The sequence below is a fragment of the Crinia signifera genome, chromosome 7, assembly GCF_055691185.1.
Source record: "Crinia signifera chromosome 7, ASM5569118v1, whole genome shotgun sequence".
Lineage (NCBI taxonomy): Eukaryota > Metazoa > Chordata > Amphibia > Anura > Myobatrachidae > Crinia > Crinia signifera.
Genome location: NC_139223.1, coordinates 2,507,412 through 2,527,737, shown reverse-complemented (window position 1 = coordinate 2,527,737; position 20,326 = coordinate 2,507,412). Strand labels below are relative to the sequence as shown.

Genomic DNA, 20,326 nt, shown 5'->3' with positions numbered 1-20,326 from the left:
GCGCCGTGGCCGGGAGCCGGGTGACGTCATGTCCCCAGGTCCGGACTCCCAGGGGGGCCGTGGCAGACACAGTGTTCACCGTCACCTAGGTGATGTGATACAAACAATGTGCATTAAAAACAGATGGCGGATTCTCCATAGTACTGATGACATCACAATAAACATCCATTACATGGCAATCACCAAGTCACAAACTATCTTACAGGAATTACTTGTTTGTGATGCGTTATGTAGCAATGCAGGCTATGTGCGTGACATGGCCAGAAAGAAGCCATTATTATATATCATATAAGCAAAGTGTCCTCTGTGGTGCCAGTAAGTATCGCACTCACCATCCGAAGCAAAGCTGACAGATATGGATAACTTGATATCATACGGGCTGTGTGCGTTATATGTTGTCAGCGGACATTATAGTCGACATTGTGTTGACTGCATGTGCAGGACAGTTGTTCATTTAAGCCTAGAGGTTGTACTGTCTGTAGTCTATAAATCCATCTGGCTTCGAGCTGAAGGAGCCGGCGGCCCCTGTCACCTCCTCTGGAGTTGGTGGGTACACAATGATCTTATATCTCAATGTAGGTAGAGGATGAAAGGACAATTTAAAATGTCGGGCAACGGGTTGGTCCGATCCCTTGCCTTCTAAGGCTGCTCTGATACTACTCCTAGGCATCGCTATTCTTTCTGATTGTTTTCCCTATGTATAGTAAACCGCAAGGGCATTTAACATAATGCACAACATAGCGGCTGCTGCATGTGAAGGGATAATGTATCTGGATTTTTTCTCCTGATCTGGGGTGGAAGAAATGATCGCCCAATTCCTGGGAGCAGGTGGTGCAGCCCAAACATTTGAAATGACCTTTCTTGCGTGTTAGGAAATGGGATTTAGGAGTTGGAGATAGACCGGCAATGTCAGTGCGCACTACTTTATCTTTTACATTCTGACCCCTCCGGTATGAGGGGAGAATTTTTGATGTTGTTAAGGAGGGTAAATTTGTGTCTGTTGCGATGATTGGCCAGATTGCCACAGGCAGCGAATCTCTCATGCGAGCGGCCAGAACAATCTGGCCAATCATCGCAACAGACAAAAATTTACACAAAATTTTATGGCAGGGGGGAGCAAAATTTATAGTTACGCCACTGTGTACAGGTGTTTATAGGACTGCACGGTATATACTAGGCCGGTGACTATGGGCCTTATTCTAGTCTTTCTGACAAATTCCTTCTTAGACAAACCCATGTGCAGTGTAGGGGGGCAGATGTAAAATGTGCAGAGAGAGTTAGATTTGGGTGAGTTATTTTGTTTCTGTGCAGGGTAAATACTGGCTGCTTTATTTCTACACTGCAATATAGATCTCACTTTTAAGTAAAACCCCCACCCAAATCTAATTCTCTCTGCACATGTTACATCTGCCCCACCTGCAGTGCACATGGTTTTGTCCATCTAATAAGAATTTTGTCAGAAAGAGTGAACTAGAATAAGGCCCTATGTGCTGTGTGTACAGGTGTGGATTATTTATAATCAGAGGTTGGGAGTGGCAGGCAGGAGGGAGGCGGGGGGGGGGGGGGGTGATTACTGGGATATATAAGCCACAGAGACAGATTCCTGTAGTCAGAGAGAAAAGATGAAACTGACTATTTTGTGTTTGGTGCTGGCCGTTTTCCTGCTGCAGGGTAAGAGGGATGGGGGTAAGGGGTAAGAGGGATGGTGGAAAAAGGGATGGGGGTAATTGGGATGGGGGATCAGGGAGGGCTTTTAGGAATTGGGGGAAAGGTACACCTAGTAGCGTGGTGGGCGTAGAGGATGTTTAATACGCAGAGGAGGGGTGTATAGTGGGGTGGGCTTATTATTCATAATTTTCTGGTGGGAGGACAGCTTGCTTGACTGTAGATAACTCCAGTTCCCAGAAATAGATTTATTAGATTTTAATGGAATTAAAAACTAGAGAATCCCACCTACCAAATGGTTCAGAGTTCAGGAGGCAGAGCAATCTGCTGCCAACGAGAATATAAAACTACATACCAGGTGTGTGGAGCTGGAGCAGTAACCAGCTGCTGGAAGGCTGATATCTCTGGTTCTGGGAACAGTAGAGACAAGCTACTAGTGTCCACCAATGGGGGAGAGTCCCAGCTTTTGGAATATACCCTCAGAAAAAACTCTAAGTCAGACAGAACCTGAAATATCTGACTGGGAAGAGCAATTAACAGGCTTGGATGGGGACCACTGCTTTGAAGTCAGATATCTCCGATTCCCAAGGGCCGATTTTTTAAATTCTTATACCCATGGAAAGAGGGAACCCTCAGCTTTCAGCCTAGGGCCCTTAGACTCCTGGGGGGGGGGGGGTTCTGGGTACTCAGAAACCCCCCCTGCGTGCGCTACTGCATGTAACCAATCACTATAGTGCTGGCACCTGTAGCTCTGCGGCACTAATCTATATTCTAGAGAAGGTCCGGTTACCTGTACTTTGCGGTCCGGAGTCGGACCGCGGTCCACCAGTTGCCTACCGTTGCTCTAGGTTGTCTTTTTCAAGGTGGACTAATTTTCGGAGAGTGACATTGGGAAGTGACAGAGAGAAACCCCAAAGGATCATCCTCTCGTTCAACAGACACAAACTGTTGTGACTTTTTTCCAGCCTTGGGGGAGATTCTCTAAGCAAAAAATGCGGTAAAAACCCCGTTATCGGGTTTTTACCGCATTTTGGGATGCTCTAAGCATCCCCCGCCGGGTTCCCGCTGCGGGGGGCATCGCCAGAAAAATCTGGCGATGCCCCATAGAAGCCTATGGGCTTCTAACGCAAACCCACCACCACCCCGCACCGACCTACCGCTGCCCCGCATTGACCCCCCTAACCTGTGACCTCCTCCCTGCCCTAAAATCCTCTTCTGGGTGCAGGGAGGAGGAGAGCTTGGTGCAGCAGCAGCAGCAGTGCCGGGTAAGGGAGGGAGGGGGTCGCCACCGGCGACCCAATGGGACCCGGCGACTCTCACCGCAAAGGACAGCTCTTAACGCAAGAGCTGTCCTTTGCCATAATTATCGCATATGTTGGAACATTTGCGATAATTATGTATGCGATGGGCGGCGAAGGGGGGCGGAGCTGAGCCGCGATTTTTAGAGAATCTCCCCCCTTGTGAGAAAAATATTGGCGCAGTTGTTTCCACAGTTTTTGTTTAAGGGGTGACAGTCACTTATCTGTGAAGACTGGCAGCCGTATTATTATTATCATCCATTGTATAAATATCGGGGCTTGTTCATAAATGTTATATTACATGCGGTTCCGTAGGGACCATTGCGCTTTATCACCAATGCAGGGAAATGGTGCGGATGGACCCATGTAAATGGATGTGTTTATATTGTGTATATATATTTCTTGTTCTTGGTTTTGCATGTGCCGGGTCATTTCTGCGCATGTGCAAACTCTGGATGTGTGCGGCTATGGTGAAGAGGGTGTTCGCCGGGCGCACGCACCCGAGTGTGCGGGTGGGGGGGCGTGGAGGGGCGCGGGGTGGGATATTTGCATAAGGGAACCCCCAGCGTTTCATGGGCTTTCCCTGATGACATGGGGGCGACCAGCTGATATCACCACGTCATTTGCACGCTCACTTCCTCCCAAGCGTCCACACGTATGTAAGTGCACCTTCGCTGTGTGACAGCCATTCGCAGGCCCTGCCAGGGAATTGCCCCTGCTAATGGGTGGAGCCTTGCGAATCAACCATAATAACCCCCCAAGTGTAATAGGCAGAATGGGGAGATTTCTAGACTCTGCAGGGAGCCAGAGATCAATGCGATATCATGGAGACTATTCGGGAGGGGAGGGGACTATGCTGCAGGATGTGGGAGGGGACTATGCTGCAGGATGTGGGAGGGGACTATGCTGCAGGATGTGGGAGGGGACTATGCTGCAGGATGTGGGAGGGGACTATGCTGCAGGATGTGGGAGGGGACTATGCTGCAGGATGTGGGAGGGGACTATGCTGCGGGGGCATCCTGTGATATCTCCTGCACCGGGGGCATCCTGTGATATCTCCTGCACCGGGGGCATCCTGTGATATCTCCTGCACCGGCGGCATCCTGTGATATCTCCTGCACCGGGGGCATCCTGTGATATCTCCTGCACCGGGGGCATCCTGTGATATCTCCTGCACCGGGGGCATCCTGTGATATCTCCTGCACCGGGGGCATCCTGTGATATCTCCTGCACCGGGGGCATCCTGTGATATCTCCTGCACCGGGGGCATCCTGTGATATCTCCTGCACCGGGGACATCCTGTGATATCTCCTGCACCGGGGGCATCCTGTGATATCTCCTGTACTGGGGGCATCCTGTGATATCTCCAGCACCGGGGGGCATCCTTTGATATCTCCTGCACCGGGGGCATCCTGTGATATCTCCTGCACCGGGGGCATCCTGTGATATCTCCTGCACCGGGGACATCCTGTGATATCTCCTGCACCGGGGGCATCCTGTGATATCTCCTGCACCGGGGGCATCCTGTGATATCTCCTGCACCGGGGGCATCCTGTGATATCTCCTGCACCGGGGGCATCCTGTGATATCTCCTGCACCGGGGGCATCCTGTGATATCTCCTGCACCGGGGGCATCCTGTGATATCTCCTGCACCGGTCCGGGGGACATCCTGAGATATCTCCTGCACTGGGGGCATCCTGTGATATCTCCTGCACCGGGGGCATCCTGTGATATCTCCTGCACCGGTCCGGGGGACATCCTGAGATATCTCCTGCACTGGGGGCATCCTGTGATATCTCCTGCACCGGGGGCATCCTGTGATATCTCCTGCACCGGGGGCATCCTGTGATATCTCCTGCACCGGGGGCATCCTGTGATATCTCCTGCACCGGGGGCATCCTGTGATATCTCCTGCACCGGGGGCATCCTGTGATATCTCCTGCACCGGGGGCATCCTGTGATATCTCCTGCACCGGGGGCATCCTGTGATATCTCCTGCATCGGGGGCATCCTGTGATATCTCCTGCACCGGGGACATCCTGTGATATCTCCCGCACCGGGGGCATCCTGTGATATCTCCTGCACCGGGGGCATCCTGTGATATCTCCTGCACCGGGGACATCCTGAGATATCTCCTGCACTGGGGGCATCCTGTGATATCTCCTGCACCGGGGGCATCCTGTGATATCTCCTGCACCGGGGGACATCCTGTGATATCTCCTGCACCGGGGACATCCTGTGATATCTCCTGCACCGGGGGCATCCTGTGATATCTCCTACACCGGGGGGCATCCTGTTATATCTCCTGCACCTGGGACATCCTGTGATATCTCCTGCACCGGGGGCATCCTGTGATATCTCCAGCACCGGGGACATCCTGTGATATCTCCTGCACCGGGGGCATCCTGTGATATCTCCTGCAGCGGGGGCATCCTGTGATATCTCCTGCACCCGGGGCATCCTGTGATATCTCCTGCACCGGAGGCATCCTGTGATATCTCCTGCACCGGGGGCATCCTGTGATATCTCCTGCACCGGGGGCATCCTGTGATATCTCCTCACCGGGGGCATCCTGTGATATCTCCCGCACCGGGGGCATCCTGTGATATCTCCTGCACCGGGGGCATCCTGTGATATCTCCTGCACCGGGGGCATCCTGTGATATCTCCTGCACCGGGGACATCCTGTGATATCTCCTGCACCGGGGGCATCCTGTGATATCTCCTGCACCGGGGGCATCCTGTGATATCTCCTGCACCGGGGGCATCCTGTGATATCTCCTCACCGGGGGCATCCTGTGATATCTCCCGCACCGGGGGCATCCTGTGATATCTCCTGCACCGGGGGCATCCTGTGATATCTCCTGCACCCGGGGCATCCTGTGATATCTCCTGCACCGGGGGCATCCTGTGATATCTCCTGCACCGGGGGCATCCTGTGATATCTCCTGCACCGGGGGCATCCTGTGATATCTCCTGCACCGGGGGCATCCTGTGATATCTTCTGCACTGGGGGCATCCTGTGATATCTCCTGCACCGGGGGCATCCTGTGATATCTCCCGCACCGGGGGCATCCTGTGATATCTCCTGCACCGGGGGCATCCTCTGGACCTGGGTGTGGAGTGTATTCGTGGTAGGTAGTAGAGTGAGAGGAGACAGGTGGGGGAGGGGGACAGGACATTATTACTGACCTCTAATACTCTCTTTCTCCTCCCAGAAGCAGCATCAGAGCCTCCGAAGAAGACCGGTGAGTGAGAGACTGAGGGGAGGTTGTACCTATAATACCACGGTCCCAGCATTAGTCTCCAGTTCTGTGTCTGTGTGTACCTGTCCTGAGTGTCTGTCCTGTGTCTGTGTGTACCTGTCCTGTGTGTCTGTCCTGTGTCTGTGTGTACCTGTCCTGAGTGTCTGTCCTGTGTCTGAGTGTACCTGTCCTGTGTCTGAGTGTACCTGTCCTGTGTCTGTCCTGTGTCTGTGTGTACCTGTCCTGTGTGTCTGTTCTGTGTCTGTGTGTACCTGTCCTGAGTGTCTGTCCTGTGTCTGTGTGTACCTGTCCTGAGTGTCTGTCCTGTGTCTGTGTGTACCTGTCCTGTGTCTGTGTGTGCACCTGTTCTGTATCTGTATGTACCGGTCATGTATGACATCTGCCCCAGTGACAGAATAGACAGCAGATATGCAGGGAATGGTGTATTCATGTATGTGTGTACCTGTGTCTGTGTGTGCCCCTGTCTTGTGTCTGTGTGTGCACCTGTCCTATGTCTGTGTCTGTGCACCTGTCCTGTGTCTGTTTGTGCCTGTATTAGTGTATATGTTCTGTGTGCACCTGTCCTGTGTATGTGTGTGCACACCTGTCCTGTGTCTGTGTCTGTACCTGCCCTGTGTCTGTGTGCACCTGCCCTGTGTCTGTGTGCACCTGTCCTGTGTCTGTGTCTGTGCACCTGTCCTGTGTCTGTTTGTGCCTGTATTAGTGTATATGTTCTGTGTGCACCTGTCCTGTGTATGTGTGTGCACACCTGTCCTGTGTCTGTGTCTGTGCACCTGTCCTGTGTCTGTGTGCACCTGCCCTGTGTCTGTGTGCACCTGTCATGTGTCTGTGTCTGTGCACCTGTCCTGTGTATGTTTGTGCCTGTATTAGTGTATATGTTCTGTGTGCACCTGTCCCGTGTCTGTATGTACCGGTCATGTATGACATCTGCCCCAGTGACAGAACAGACACAGAGGGAATGTATTTGTGTATGTGTGTACCTGTGTCCCTGTGTCTGTGTGCCCCTGTCCTGTGTCTGTGTGTGTGTGCGCCTGTCCTGTGTCTGTGTGCGCCTGTCCTGTGTCTGTGTGCACCTGTCCTGTGTCTGTGTGCGCCTGTCATGTGTATGTGTGTGCACCTGTACCCCTGTCTGTATGTACCGGTCATGTATGACATCTGCCCCAGTGACAGAACAGACACAGAGGGAATGTATTTGTGTATGTGTGTACCTGTGTCTGTGTGCCCCTGTCTTGTGTCTGTGTGCACCTGCCCTGTGTCTGTGTGCACCTGTCCTGTGTCTGTGTGCACCTGTCCTGTGTCTGTGTCTGTGCACCTGTCCTGTGTCTGTTTGTGCCTGTATTAGTGTATATGTTCTGTGTGCACCTGTCTGGTGTATGTGTGCGTGCACCTGTCCTGTGTCTGTGTGTGTGTGTGCGCCTGTCCTGTGTCTGTGTGCGCCTGTCATGTGTATGTGTGTGCACCTGTACCCCTGTCTGTATGTACCGGTCATGTATGACATCTGCCCCAGTGACAGAACAGACACAGAGGGAATGTATTTGTGTATGTGTGTACCTGTGTCCCTGTGTCTGTGTGCCCCTGTCCTGTGTCTGTGTGTGTGTGCGCCTGTCCTGTGTCTGTGTGCGCCTGTCCTGTGTCTGTGTGCGCCTGTCCTGTGTCTGTGTGCGCCTGTCATGTGTATGTGTGTGCACCTGTACCCCTGTCTGTATGTACCGGTCATGTATGACATCTGCCCCAGTGACAGAACAGACACAGAGGGAATGTATTTGTGTATGTGTGTACCTGTGTCTGTGTGCCCCTGTCTTGTGTCTGATTGTGCCTGTATTAGTGTATATGTTCTGTGTGCACCTGTCCGGTGTATGTGTGCACGCACCTGTCCTGTGTCTGTGTGTGTGTGCACCTGTCCTGTGTCTGTGTATACCTGTCCTGTGTCTGTGTGTGCACCTGTCCCGTGTCTGTATGTACCGGTCATGTATGACATCTGCCCCAGTGACAGAACAGACACAGAGGGAATGTATTTGTGTCTGTGTGTCTGCCCTGTGTCTGTGTGCACCTGCCCTGTGTCTGTGTGCACCTGTCCTGTGTCTGTGTGCACCTGTCCTGTGTCAGTGTGCACCTGTCCTGTGTCTGTGTGCCCCAGTCTTGTGTCTGTGTGTCTGCCCTGTGTCTGTGTGCCTGCCCTGTGTCTGTGTGCACCTGTCCTGTGTCTGTGTGCACCTGTCCTGTGTCAGTGTGCACCTGTCCTGTGTCTGTGTGCACCTGTCCTGTGTCTGTGTGCACCTGCCCTGTGTCTGTGTGCACCTGTCCTGTGTCTGTGTGCCCCAGTCTTGTGTCTGTGTGTCTGCCCTGTGTCTGTGTGCCTGCCCTGTGTCTGTGTGCACCTGCCCTGTGTCTGTGTGCACCTGTCCTGTATCTGTGTGCACCTGCCCTGTGTCTGTGTGCCTGCCCTGTGTCTGTGTGCACCTGTCCTGTGTCTGTGTGCCCCTGTCTTGTGTCTGTGTGCACCTGTCCTGTGTCTGTGTGCCCCTGTCTTGTGTCTGTGTGTCTGCCCTGTGTCTGTGTGCACCTGTCCTGTGTCTGTGTGCACCTGTCCTGTGTCTGTGTGCACCTGTCCTGTGTCTGTGTGCACCTGCCCTGTGTCTGTGTGCACCTGTCCTGTGTCTGTGTGCACCTGTCCCGTGTCTGTGTGCACCTGTCCCGTGTCTGTGTGCCTGCCCTGTGTCTGTGTGCCTGCCCTGTGTCTGTGTGCACCTGTCCTGTGTCTGTGTGCACCTGTCCTGTGTCTGTGTGCACCTGTCCTGTGTCAGTGTGCACCTGTCCTGTGTCTGTGTGCCCCAGTCTTGTGTCTGTGTGTCTGCCCTGTGTCTGTGTGCCTGCCCTGTGTCTGTGTGCACCTGTCCTGTGTCTGTGTGCACCTGTCCTGTGTCAGTGTGCACCTGTCCTGTGTCTGTGTGCACCTGTCCTGTGTCTGTGTGCACCTGTCCTGTGTCTGTGTGCCTGCCCTGTGTCTGTGTGCACCTGTCCTGTGTCTGTGTGCACCTGCCCTGTGTCTGTGTGTCTGCCCTGTGTCTGTGTGCACCTGCCCTGTGTCTGTGTGCACCTGTCCTGTATCTGTGTGCACCTGCCCTGTGTCTGTGTGCCTGCCCTGTGTCTGTGTGCACCTGTCCTGTGTCTGTGTGCCCCTGTCTTGTGTCTGTGTGCACCTGTCCTGTGTCTGTGTGCCCCTGTCTTGTGTCTGTGTGTCTGCCCTGTGTCTGTGTGCACCTGTCCTGTGTCTGTGTGCACCTGTCCTGTGTCTGTGTGCACCTGTCCTGTGTCTGTGTGCACCTGCCCTGTGTCTGTGTGCACCTGTCCTGTGTCTGTGTGCACCTGTCCCGTGTCTGTGTGCACCTGTCCCGTGTCTGTGTGCCTGCCCTGTGTCTGTGTGCCTGCCCTGTGTCTGTGTGCACCTGTCCTGTGTCTGTGTGCACCTGTCCTGTGTCTGTGTGCACCTGTCCTGTGTCAGTGTGCACCTGTCCTGTATCTGTGTGCACCTGCCCTGTGTCTGTGTGCACCTGCCCTGTGTCTGTGTGCACCTGCCCTGTGTCTGTGTGCACCTGTCCTGTGTCTGTGCGCCTGCCCTGTGTCTGTGTGCACCTGTCCTGTGTCTGTGTGCACCTGTCCCGTGTCTGTGTGCACCTGTCCTGTGTCTGTGTGCACCTGCCCTGTGTCTGTGTGCACCTGCCCTGTGTCTGTGTGCACCTGTCCTGTATCTGTGTGCACCTGCCCTGTGTCTGTGTGCCTGCCCTGTGTCTGTGTGCACCTGTCCTGTGTCTGTGTGCCCCTGTCTTGTGTCTGTGTGCACCTGTCCTGTGTCTGTGTGCCCCTGTCTTGTGTCTGTGTGTCTGCCCTGTGTCTGTGTGCACCTGTCCTGTGTCTGTGTGCACCTGTCCTGTGTCTGTGTGCACCTGTCCTGTGTCTGTGTGCACCTGCCCTGTGTCTGTGTGCACCTGCCCTGTGTCTGTGTGCACCTGTCCCGTGTCTGTGTGCACCTGTCCTGTATCTGTGTGCACCTGTCCTGTGTCTGTGTGCACCTGTCCTGTGTCTGTGTGCACCTGTCCTGTGTCTGTGTGCACCTGTCCCGTGTCTGTGTGCACCTGTCCTGTATCTGTGTGCACCTGTCCTGTGTCTGTGTGCACCTGTCCTGTGTCTGTGTGCACCTGTCCTGTATCTGTGTGCACCTGCCCTGTGTCTGTGTGCACCTGCCCTGTGTCTGTGTGCACCTGTCCTGTGTCTGTGTGCACCTGTCCCGTGTCTGTGTGCACCTGCCCTGTGTCTGTGTGCACCTGCCCTGTGTCTGTGTGCACCTGTCCTGTGTCTGTGTGCACCTGTCCCGTGTCTGTGTGCACCTGCCCTGTGTCTGTGTGCACCTGCCCTGTGTCTGTGTGCACCTGTCCTGTATCTGTGTGCACCTGTCCTGTGTCTGTGTGCACCTGTCCTGTGTCTGTGTGCACCTGTCCTGTGTCTGTGTGCACCTGTCCTGTATCTGTGTGCACCTGCCCTGTGTCTGTGTGCACCTGCCCTGTGTCTGTGTGCACCTGCCCTGTGTCTGTGTGCACCTGTCCTGTGTCTGTGTGCACCTGCCCTGTGTCTGTGTGCACCTGTCCTGTGTCTGTGTGCACCTGTCCTGTGTCTGTGTGCACCTGTCCCGTGTCTGTGTGCACCTGTCCTGTGTCTGTGTGCACCTGTCCTGTGTCTGTGTGCACCTGTCCTGTATCTGTGTGCACCTGCCCTGTGTCTGTGTGCACCTGCCCTGTGTCTGTGTGCACCTGCCCTGTGTCTGTGTGCACCTGTCCTGTGTCTGTGTGCACCTGCCCTGTGTCTGTGTGCACCTGTCCTGTGTCTGTGTGCACCTGTCCCGTGTCTGTGTGCACCTGTCCTGTGTCTGTGTGCACCTGTCCTGTGTCTGTGTGCACCTGTCCTGTGTCTGTGTGCACCTGCCCTGTGTCTGTGTGCACCTGTCCTGTGTCTGTGTGCACCTGTCCTGTGTCTGTGTGCACCTGCCCTGTGTCTGTGTGCACCTGTCCTGTGTCTGTGTGCACCTGTCCCGTGTCTGTGTGCACCTGTCCCGTGTCTGTGTGCACCTGCCCTGTGTCTGTGTGCACCTGCCCTGTGTCTGTGTGCACCTGCCCTGTGTCTGTGTGCACCTGCCCTGTGTCTGTGTGCACCTGTCCTGTGTCTGTGTGCACCTGCCCTGTGTCTGTGTGCACCTGTCCCGTGTCTGTGTGCACCTGCCCTGTGTCTGTGTGCACCTGCCCTGTGTCTGTGTGCACCTGCCCTGTGTCTGTGTGCACCTGTCCTGTGTCTGTGTGCCTGCCCTGTGTCTGTGTGCCTGCCCTGTGTCTGTGTGCACCTGTCCTGTGTCTGTGTGCACCTGTCCTGTGTCTGTGTGCCTGCCCTGTGTCTGTGTGCACCTGTCCTGTGTCTACTTGTATTAGTGTATGTGTTGGCGGTTTGGGTCACTACTTTCTGTACATTCAGTAGAATACCCCCTCCCTCTCCTCTACTTACAGGTGTAAAGTGTCATGTCTGCCGATCACCCCCTGAATGTAAAATACGCAATGAGGTGGACTGCGCCGTAGGGCAGGACACCTGCATGAAAGCCTACACCCCCATATTTGAACCAGATGGCTCTGAGAACAAAAATAATTACTATGCTGCAACAGCAAAGGGCATTATGGGTAAGTTCCTCTGGGCACAGGGGCCACAATGTTAACTCACCAGTCCTATCAAAGGATCAGATCACTCACCAGTCCCATCTGAGGGTAGTGCTATGTGTCACTGGTCTCTCCCTCTCCCGCATGTCCTCACCTCTCCCACTCCAGCTGGGTCCTCACCTCTCCCTCTCCTGCAGGGTCCTTGCATCTCCCTCTACCACTCCCGCAGGGTCCTTCCCTCTCCCTCTCCCGCAGGGTCCTCCCCTCTCCCTCTCTTGCAGGCTTCTACCCTCTCCCACTCCCACAGGGTGCTCCCCACTCCTGCATTGTCCTCCCCTCTCCCGCTGGATCCTCCCCTCTCCCTCTCCCACAGGGTCCTTGCATCTCCCTTTCCAACTCTCACAGGTTCCTCCCCTCTCCCTCTTCCACAGGGTCCTCCCCTCTCCCTCTCCCGCAGAGTCCTTGCATCTCCCTCTCCCACTCCTGCAGGGTCCTTCCCTCTCCCACAGGATCCTCACCTCTCCCACAGATTGCTCGCCTCTCCCGCAGTCTTCCCCTCTCTATAAGGCTCCTACCCTCTCCCACTCCTGCAGGGTGCTCGCCACTCCTGCAGTGTCCTCCCCTCTCCCTCTCCCGCAGGGTCCTCCCCTCTCCCTCTCTCGCAGGGTGCTTGCCTCTACCTCTCTCGCAGGGTACTTGACTCTCCCACTCCCGCAGGGTGCTCTCCTTTCCCACTCCCACAGTGTGCTCACCTCTTCCTCTCCCACAGGGTGCTCGCCTCTCCCTCTCCCACCAGGTGCTCGACTCTCCCTCTCCCCCAGGGTGCTCACCTCTCCTGCAGGGTCCTTGTCTCTCTCTCCTGCAGAGTCCTCCCCTCTCCCACTCCCAACAGGGTCCTCCCCTCTCCCATTCCCACAGGGTCCTCCCCTCTCCCTCTCCCACAGGGTCCTCCCCTCTCCCTCTCTCACAGGCTCCTCCCCTCTCCCACTCCCGCAGGGTGCTCACCACTCCCACAGAGTCCTGCAGGTCCTCCCCTCTACAGCAGGGTGCTAGCCTCTCCCTTTCCTGCAGGGTCCTCTCCTCTCCCGCAGGGTCCTTGCCTCTCCCTCTCCTGCAGGGTCCTTCCCTATCCCACAGGGTCCTCCCCTTTCCCTCTCCCGCAGGGTTCTCCCCTCTCCCTCTCCTGCAGGGTCCCCGCCTCTCCCTCTCCTGCAGGGTCCTTCCCTATCCCACAGGGTTCTCCCCTCTCCCTCTCCTGCAGGGTCCCCGCCTCTCCCTCTCCTGCAGGGTCCTTCCCTATCCCACAGGGTTCTCCCCTCTCCCACTTCCGCAGGGTCCTCCTTTCTCCCGCAGGATCCTCCTCTCTCTCTCCCGCAGTATCCTCCCCTCTCCCTCTCCTGCAGGGTCCCCGCCTCTCCCTCTCCCACTTCCGCAGGGTCCTCCTTTCTCCCGCAGGATCCTCCTCTCTCTCTCTCTCCCGCAGTATTCTCCCCTCTCCCACTGGTTCCTCACCTCTCCCTCTCTCTCTCTTGCACACAGTCTGGGGACGTTCCTGCACCACAAAGGAGAAATGCGCGCGCGATGCTGCTAAAGCAAAAGCAGAAGCCGCGAAGACCAAATATGAGCACAACAAGAAAACTGTGGAATGCTGCTCTGGCAACTTGTGCAATGCCTGAGGTGGCAGACAGGGGGCACCCTACAGGCCGTTACTGGAAAATGGACACATATATTTCACATGTAATAAAAGCACATTAACCCAAAGGTGTCATTAATGGGTCCTCACGTCAACTCTCCAAATAAGAGGCGTATATAGTGATGGGGGTCAGATGTAACCCGGGTCACACATGCAGCGGGGTGTCAGATGTAACCCGGGTCACACACACACACAGCGTGGGGTCAGATGTAACCCGGGTCACACACACAGCGTGGGGGTCAGATGTAACCCAGGTCACACACACACAGCGTGTGGTCAGATGTAACCCGGGTCACACATGCAGCGGGGGGTCAGATGTAACCCAGGTCACACACACAGCATGGGGTCAGATGTAACCTGGGTCACACACACAGCGTGGGGTCAGATGTAACCCGGGTCACACACACAGCGTGGGGTCAGATGTAACCCGGGTCACACACACAGCGTGGGGTCAGATGTAACCCGGGTCACACACACAGCGTGGGGTCAGATGTAACCTGGGTCACACACACAGCGTGGGGTCAGATGTAACCTGGGTCACACACACAGCGTGGGGTCAGATGTAACCTGGGTCACACACACAGCGTGGGGTCAGATGTAACATGGGTCACACACACAGCGTGGGGTCAGATGTAACCCGGGTCACACACACAGCGTGGGGTCAGATGTAACCTGGGTCACACACACAGCGTGGGGTCAGATGTAACCTGGGTCACACACACAGCGTGGGGTCAGATGTAACCTGGGTCACACACACAGCGTGGGGTCAGATGTAACCCGGGTCACACACACAGCGTGGGGTCAGATGTAACCTGGGTCACACACACAGCGTGGGGTCAGATGTAACCTGGGTCACACACACACAGCGTGGGGTCATATATAACCCGGGTCACACACACAGAGGGGGAGGGGTCAGATATAACCCGGGTCACACACACAGCGAGGGGATCAGATATAACCCGGGTCACACACACAGAGGGGGAGGGGTCAGATATAACCTGGGTCACACACACAGCGGGGGAGGGGTCAGATATAACCCGGGTCACACACACAGCGTGGGGTCAGATATAACCTGGGTCACACACACAGCGAGGGGTCAGATATAACCCAGGTCACACACACAGCGGGGGGTCAGATATAACCCAGGTCACACACACAGCGAGTGGTCAGATATAACCCGGGTCCCACACACAGCGAGGGGTCAGATATAACCCGGGTCACACACAGCTGGGGGTCAGATATAACCCGGGTCCCACACACAGCGAGGGGTCAGATATAACCCGGGTCACACACACAGCGCGGGGTCAGATATAACCCGGGTCCCACACACAGCGGGGGAGGGGTCAGATATAACCCAGGTCACACACACAGCGAGGGGTCAGATGTAACCTGGGTCACACACACAGCGTGGGGTCAGATGTAACCCGGGTCACACACACAGCGGGGGAGGGGTCAGATATAACCCAGGTCACACACACAGCGAGGGGTCAGATATAACCCGGGTCACACACACAGCGAGGGGTCAGATATAACCCGGGTCACACACAGCTGGGGGTCAGATATAACCCGGGTCACACACACAGCGAGGGGTCAGATATAACCCGGGTCACACACAGCTGGGGGTCAGATATAACCCGGGTCCCACACACAGCGAGGGGTCAGATATAACCCGGGTCACACACACAGCGCGGGGTCAGATATAACCCGGGTCCCACACACAGCGAGGGGTCAGATATAACCTGGGTCACACACACAGCGAGGGGTCAGATATAACCCGGGTCACACACACAGCGTGGGGTCAGATGTAACCTGGGTCACACACATAGCGTGGGGTCAGATGTAACCCGGGTCACACACACAGCGTGGGGTCAGATGTAACCTGGGTCACACACACAGCGTGGGGTCAGATGTAACCTGGGTCACACACACAGCGTGGGGTCAGATGTAACCTGGGTCACACACACAGCGTGGGGTCAGATGTAACCTGGGTCACACACACAGCGAGTGGTCAGATATAACCCGGGTCACACACACAGCGAGGGGTCAGATATAACCCGGGTCACACACACAGCGGGGGAGGGGTCAGATATAACCCGGGTCACACACACAGCGAGGGGATCAGATATAACCCGGGTCACACACACAGAGGGGGAGGGGTCAGATATAACCTGGGTCACACACACAGCGAGGGGTCAGATATAACCCGGGTCACACACACAGAGGGGGAGGGGTCAGATATAACCTGGGTCACACACACAGCGGGGGGAGGGGTCAGATATAACCCGGGTCACACACACAGCGAGGGGTCAGATATAACCCGGGTCACACACACAGAGGGGGAGGGGTCAGATATAACCCGGGTCACACACACAGCGGGGGAGGGGTCAGATATAACCCAGGTCACACACACAGCGGGGGGATCAGATGTAACCCAGGTCACACACACAGCGAGGGGATCAGATATAACCCGGGTCACACACACAGAGGGGGAGGGGTCAGATATAACCTGGGTCACACACACAGCGTGGGGTCAGATGTAACCCGGGTCACACACACAGCGGGGGAGGGGTCAGATATAACCCGGGTCACACACACAGCGAGGGGTCAGATATAACCCGGGTCACACACACAGCGAGGGGTCAGATATAACCCGGGTCACACACAGCTGGGGGTCAGATATAACCCGGGTCACACACACAGCGAGGGGTCAGATATAACCCGGGTCACACACAGCTGGGGGTCAGATATAACCCGGGTCACACACACAGCGAGGGGTCAGATATAACCCGGGTCACACACACAGCGCGGGGTCAGATATAACCTGGGTCACACACACAGCGAGGGGTCAGATATAACCCGGGTCACACACACAGCGTGGGGTCAGATGTAACCTGGGTCACACACACAGCGAGGGGTCAGATATAACCCGGGTCACACACACAGCGCGGGGTCAGATATAACCTGGGTCACACACACAGCGAGGGGTCAGATATAACCCGGGTCACACACACAGCGAGGGGTCAGATATAACCTGGGTCACACACACAGCGAGGGGTCAGATATAACCCGGGTCACACACACAGCGTGGGGTCAGATGTAACCTGGGTCACACACACAGCGTGGGGTCAGATGTAACCCGGGTCACACACACAGCGTGGGGTCAGATGTAACCTGGGTCACACACACAGCGTGGGGTCAGATGTAACCTGGGTCACACACACAGCGTGGGGTCAGATGTAACCTGGGTCACACACACAGCGGGGGGTCAGATGTAACCCGGGTCACACACACAGCGAGTGGTCAGATATAACCCGGGTCACACACACAGCGAGGGGTCAGATATAACCCGGGTCACACACACAGCGAGGGGTCAGATATAACCCAGGTCACACACACAGCGGGGGGTCAGATATAACCCAGGTCACACACACAGCGGGGGACAGATATAACCCGGGTCACACACACAGCGAGGGGTCAGATATAACCCGGGTCACACACACAGCGCGGGGTCAGATATAACCCGGGTCCCACACACAGCGAGGGGTCAGATATAACCTGGGTCACACACACAGCGAGGGGTCAGATATAACCCGGGTCACACACACAGCGTGGGGTCAGATGTAACCCGGGTCACACACACAGCGTGGGGTCAGATGTAACCTGGGTCACACACACAGCGTGGGGTCAGATGTAACCCGGGTCACACACACAGCGTGGGGTCAGATGTAACCTGGGTCACACACACAGCGTGGGGTCAGATGTAACCTGGGTCACACACACAGCGTGGGGTCAGATGTAACCTGGGTCAAACACACAGCGGGGGGTCAGATGTAACCCGGGTCACACACACAGCGAGTGGTCAGATATAACCCGGGTCACACACACAGCGGGGGGTCAGATGTAACCCGGGTCACACACACAGCGAGTGGTCAGAAATAACCCGGGTCCCACACACAGCGAGGGGTCAGATATAACCCGGGTCACACACACAGCGGGGGAGGGGTCAGATATAACCCGGGTCACACACACAGCGAGGGGTCAGATGTAACCTGGGTCACACACACAGCGTGGGGTCAGATGTAACCCGGGTCACACACACAGCGGGGGAGGGGTCAGATATAACCCAGGTCACACACACAGCGAGGGGTCAGATATAACCCGGGTCACACACACAGCGAGGGGTCAGATATAACCCGGGTCACACACAGCTGGGGGTCAGATATAACCCGGGTCACACACACAGCGAGGGGTCAGATATAACCCGGGTCACACACAGCTGGGGGTCAGATATAACCCGGGTCACACACACAGCGAGGGGTCAGATATAACCCGGGTCACACACACAGCGCGGGGTCAGATATAACCCGGGTCCCACACACAGCGAGGGGTCAGATATAACCTGGGTCACACACACAGCGAGGGGTCAGATATAACCCGGGTCACACACACAGCGGGGGGTCAGATATAACCCGGGTCACACACACAGCGAGGGGTCAGATATAACCCGGGTCCCACACACAGCGGGGGAGGGGTCAGATATAACCCGGGTCACACACACAGCGTGGGGTCAGATGTAACCCGGGTCACACACACAGCGTGGGGTCAGATGTAACCTGGGTCACACACACAGCGTGGGGTCAGATGTAACCCGGGTCACACACACAGCGGGGGAGGGGTCATATATAACCCGGGTCACACACACAGCGTGGGGTCAGATGTAACCCGGGTCACACACACAGCGTGGGGTCAGATGTAACCTGGGTCACACACACAGCGTGGGGTCAGATGTAACCCGGGTCACACACACAGCGTGGGGTCAGATGTAACCTGGGTCACACACACAGCGTGGGGTCAGATGTAACCCGGGTCACACACACAGCGTGGGGTCAGATGTAACCTGGGTCACACACACAGCGTGGGGTCAGATGTAACCTGGGTCACACACACAGCGTGGGGTCAGATGTAACCTGGGTCACACACACAGCGTGGGGTCAGATGTAACCTGGGTCACACACACAGCGTGGGGTCAGATGTAACCTGGGTCACACACACAGCGTGGGGTCAGATGTAACCCGGGTCACACACACAGCGTGGGGTCAGATGTAACCTGGGTCACACACACAGCGTGGGGTCAGATGTAACCTGGGTCACACACACAGCGTGGGGTCAGATGTAACCTGGGTCACACACACAGCGTGGGGTCAGATATAACCTGGGTCACACACACAGCGTGGGGTCAGATGTAACCTGGGTCACACACACAGCGTGGGGTCAGATGTAACCCGGGTCACACACACAGCGTGGGGTCAGATGTAACCTGGGTCACACACACAGCAGGGGATCAGATATAACCTGGGTCACACACACAGCGAGGGGTCAGATATAACCCGGGTCACACACACAGCGAGGGGTCAGATGTAACCTGGGTCACACACACAGCGAGGGGTCAGATATAACCTGGGTCACACACACAGCGGGGGAGGGGATCAGATATAACCCGGGTCACACACACAGCGGGGGAGGGGTCAGATATAACCCGGGTCACACAAACAGCGAGGGGTCAGATGTAACCTGGGTCACACACACAGCGAGGGGTCAGATATAACCCGGGTCACACACAGCTGGGGGTCAGATATAACCCGGGTCACACACACAGCGGTGGATCAGATGTAACCCGGGTCACACACACAGCAGGGGATCAGATGTAACCCGGGTCACACACACAGCGGAGGGATCAGATGTAACCCGGGTCACACACACACAGCGGGGGGAGGGGTCAGATATAACCCGGGTCACACACACAGCTGGGGGTCAGATATAACCTGGGTCACACACACAGCGGGGGGAGGGGTCAGATATAACCCGGGTCACACACACAGCTGGGGGTCAGATATAACCCGGGTCACACACACAGCGGGGGAGGGGTCAGATATAACCTGGGTCACACACACAGCGAGTGGTCAGATATAGCCCGGGTCACACACACAGCGGGGGGTCAGATATAACCCGGGTCACACACACAGCGGGGGAGGGGTCAGATATAACCTGGGTCACACACACAGCGAGTGGTCAGATATAACCCGGGTCACACACACAGCGGGGGGGTCAGATGTAACCCGGGTCACACACACAGCGCGGGGTCAGATATAACCCGGGTCACACACACAGCGGGGGGGTCAGATGTAACCCGGGTCACACACACAGCGCGGGGTCAGATGTAACCCGGGTCACACACACAGCGGGGGGGTCAGATGTAACCCGGGTCACACACACAGCGGGGGGGTCAGATGTAACCCGGGTCACACACACAGCGGGGGGGTCAGATGTAACCCGGGTCACACACACAGCGTGGGGTCAGATGTAACCCGGGTCACACACACAGCGGGGGGGTCAGATGTAACCCGGGTCACACACACAGCGCGGGGTCAGATGTAACCCGGGTCACACACACAGCGGGGGGGTCAGATGTAACCCGGGTCACACACACAGCGCGGGGTCAGATGTAACCCGGGTCACACACACAGCGGGGGGGGTCAGATATAACCTGGGTCACACACACAGCGAGTGGTCAGATATAACCCGGGTCACACACACAGCGGGGGGGTCAGATGTAACCCGGGTCACACACACAGCGAGTGGTCAGATATAACCCGGGTCACACACACAGCGTGGGGTCAGATGTAACCCGGGTCACACACACAGCGGGGGGAG

At 56.2% G+C, this 20,326-nt stretch overlaps 1 protein-coding gene across 2 annotated transcripts; it reads left to right on the top strand.

Annotated features, from left to right (window-relative positions):
• Window positions 1-229: 229 nt before the first annotated feature.
• On the top strand, window positions 230-13,663 carry LOC146021337 (uncharacterized). 2 transcript variants are annotated; one of them, XM_083155131.1, is made up of 4 exons: window positions 230-315; window positions 6,182-6,211; window positions 11,779-11,946; window positions 13,462-13,663. In XM_083155131.1, the coding sequence occupies exons 1-4, from the start codon at window positions 237-239 to the stop codon at window positions 13,596-13,598; spliced, it is 414 nt and encodes a 137-aa protein (XP_083011257.1). In that variant the 5' UTR covers window positions 230-236; the 3' UTR covers window positions 13,599-13,663. The 2 variants fall into 2 exon arrangements, with proteins under 2 accessions (XP_083011257.1, XP_083011258.1); XM_083155132.1 differs by lacking the exon at window positions 230-315 and adding an exon at window positions 1,617-1,671.
• The last annotated feature ends 6,663 nt before the right edge of the window (window positions 13,664-20,326 follow it).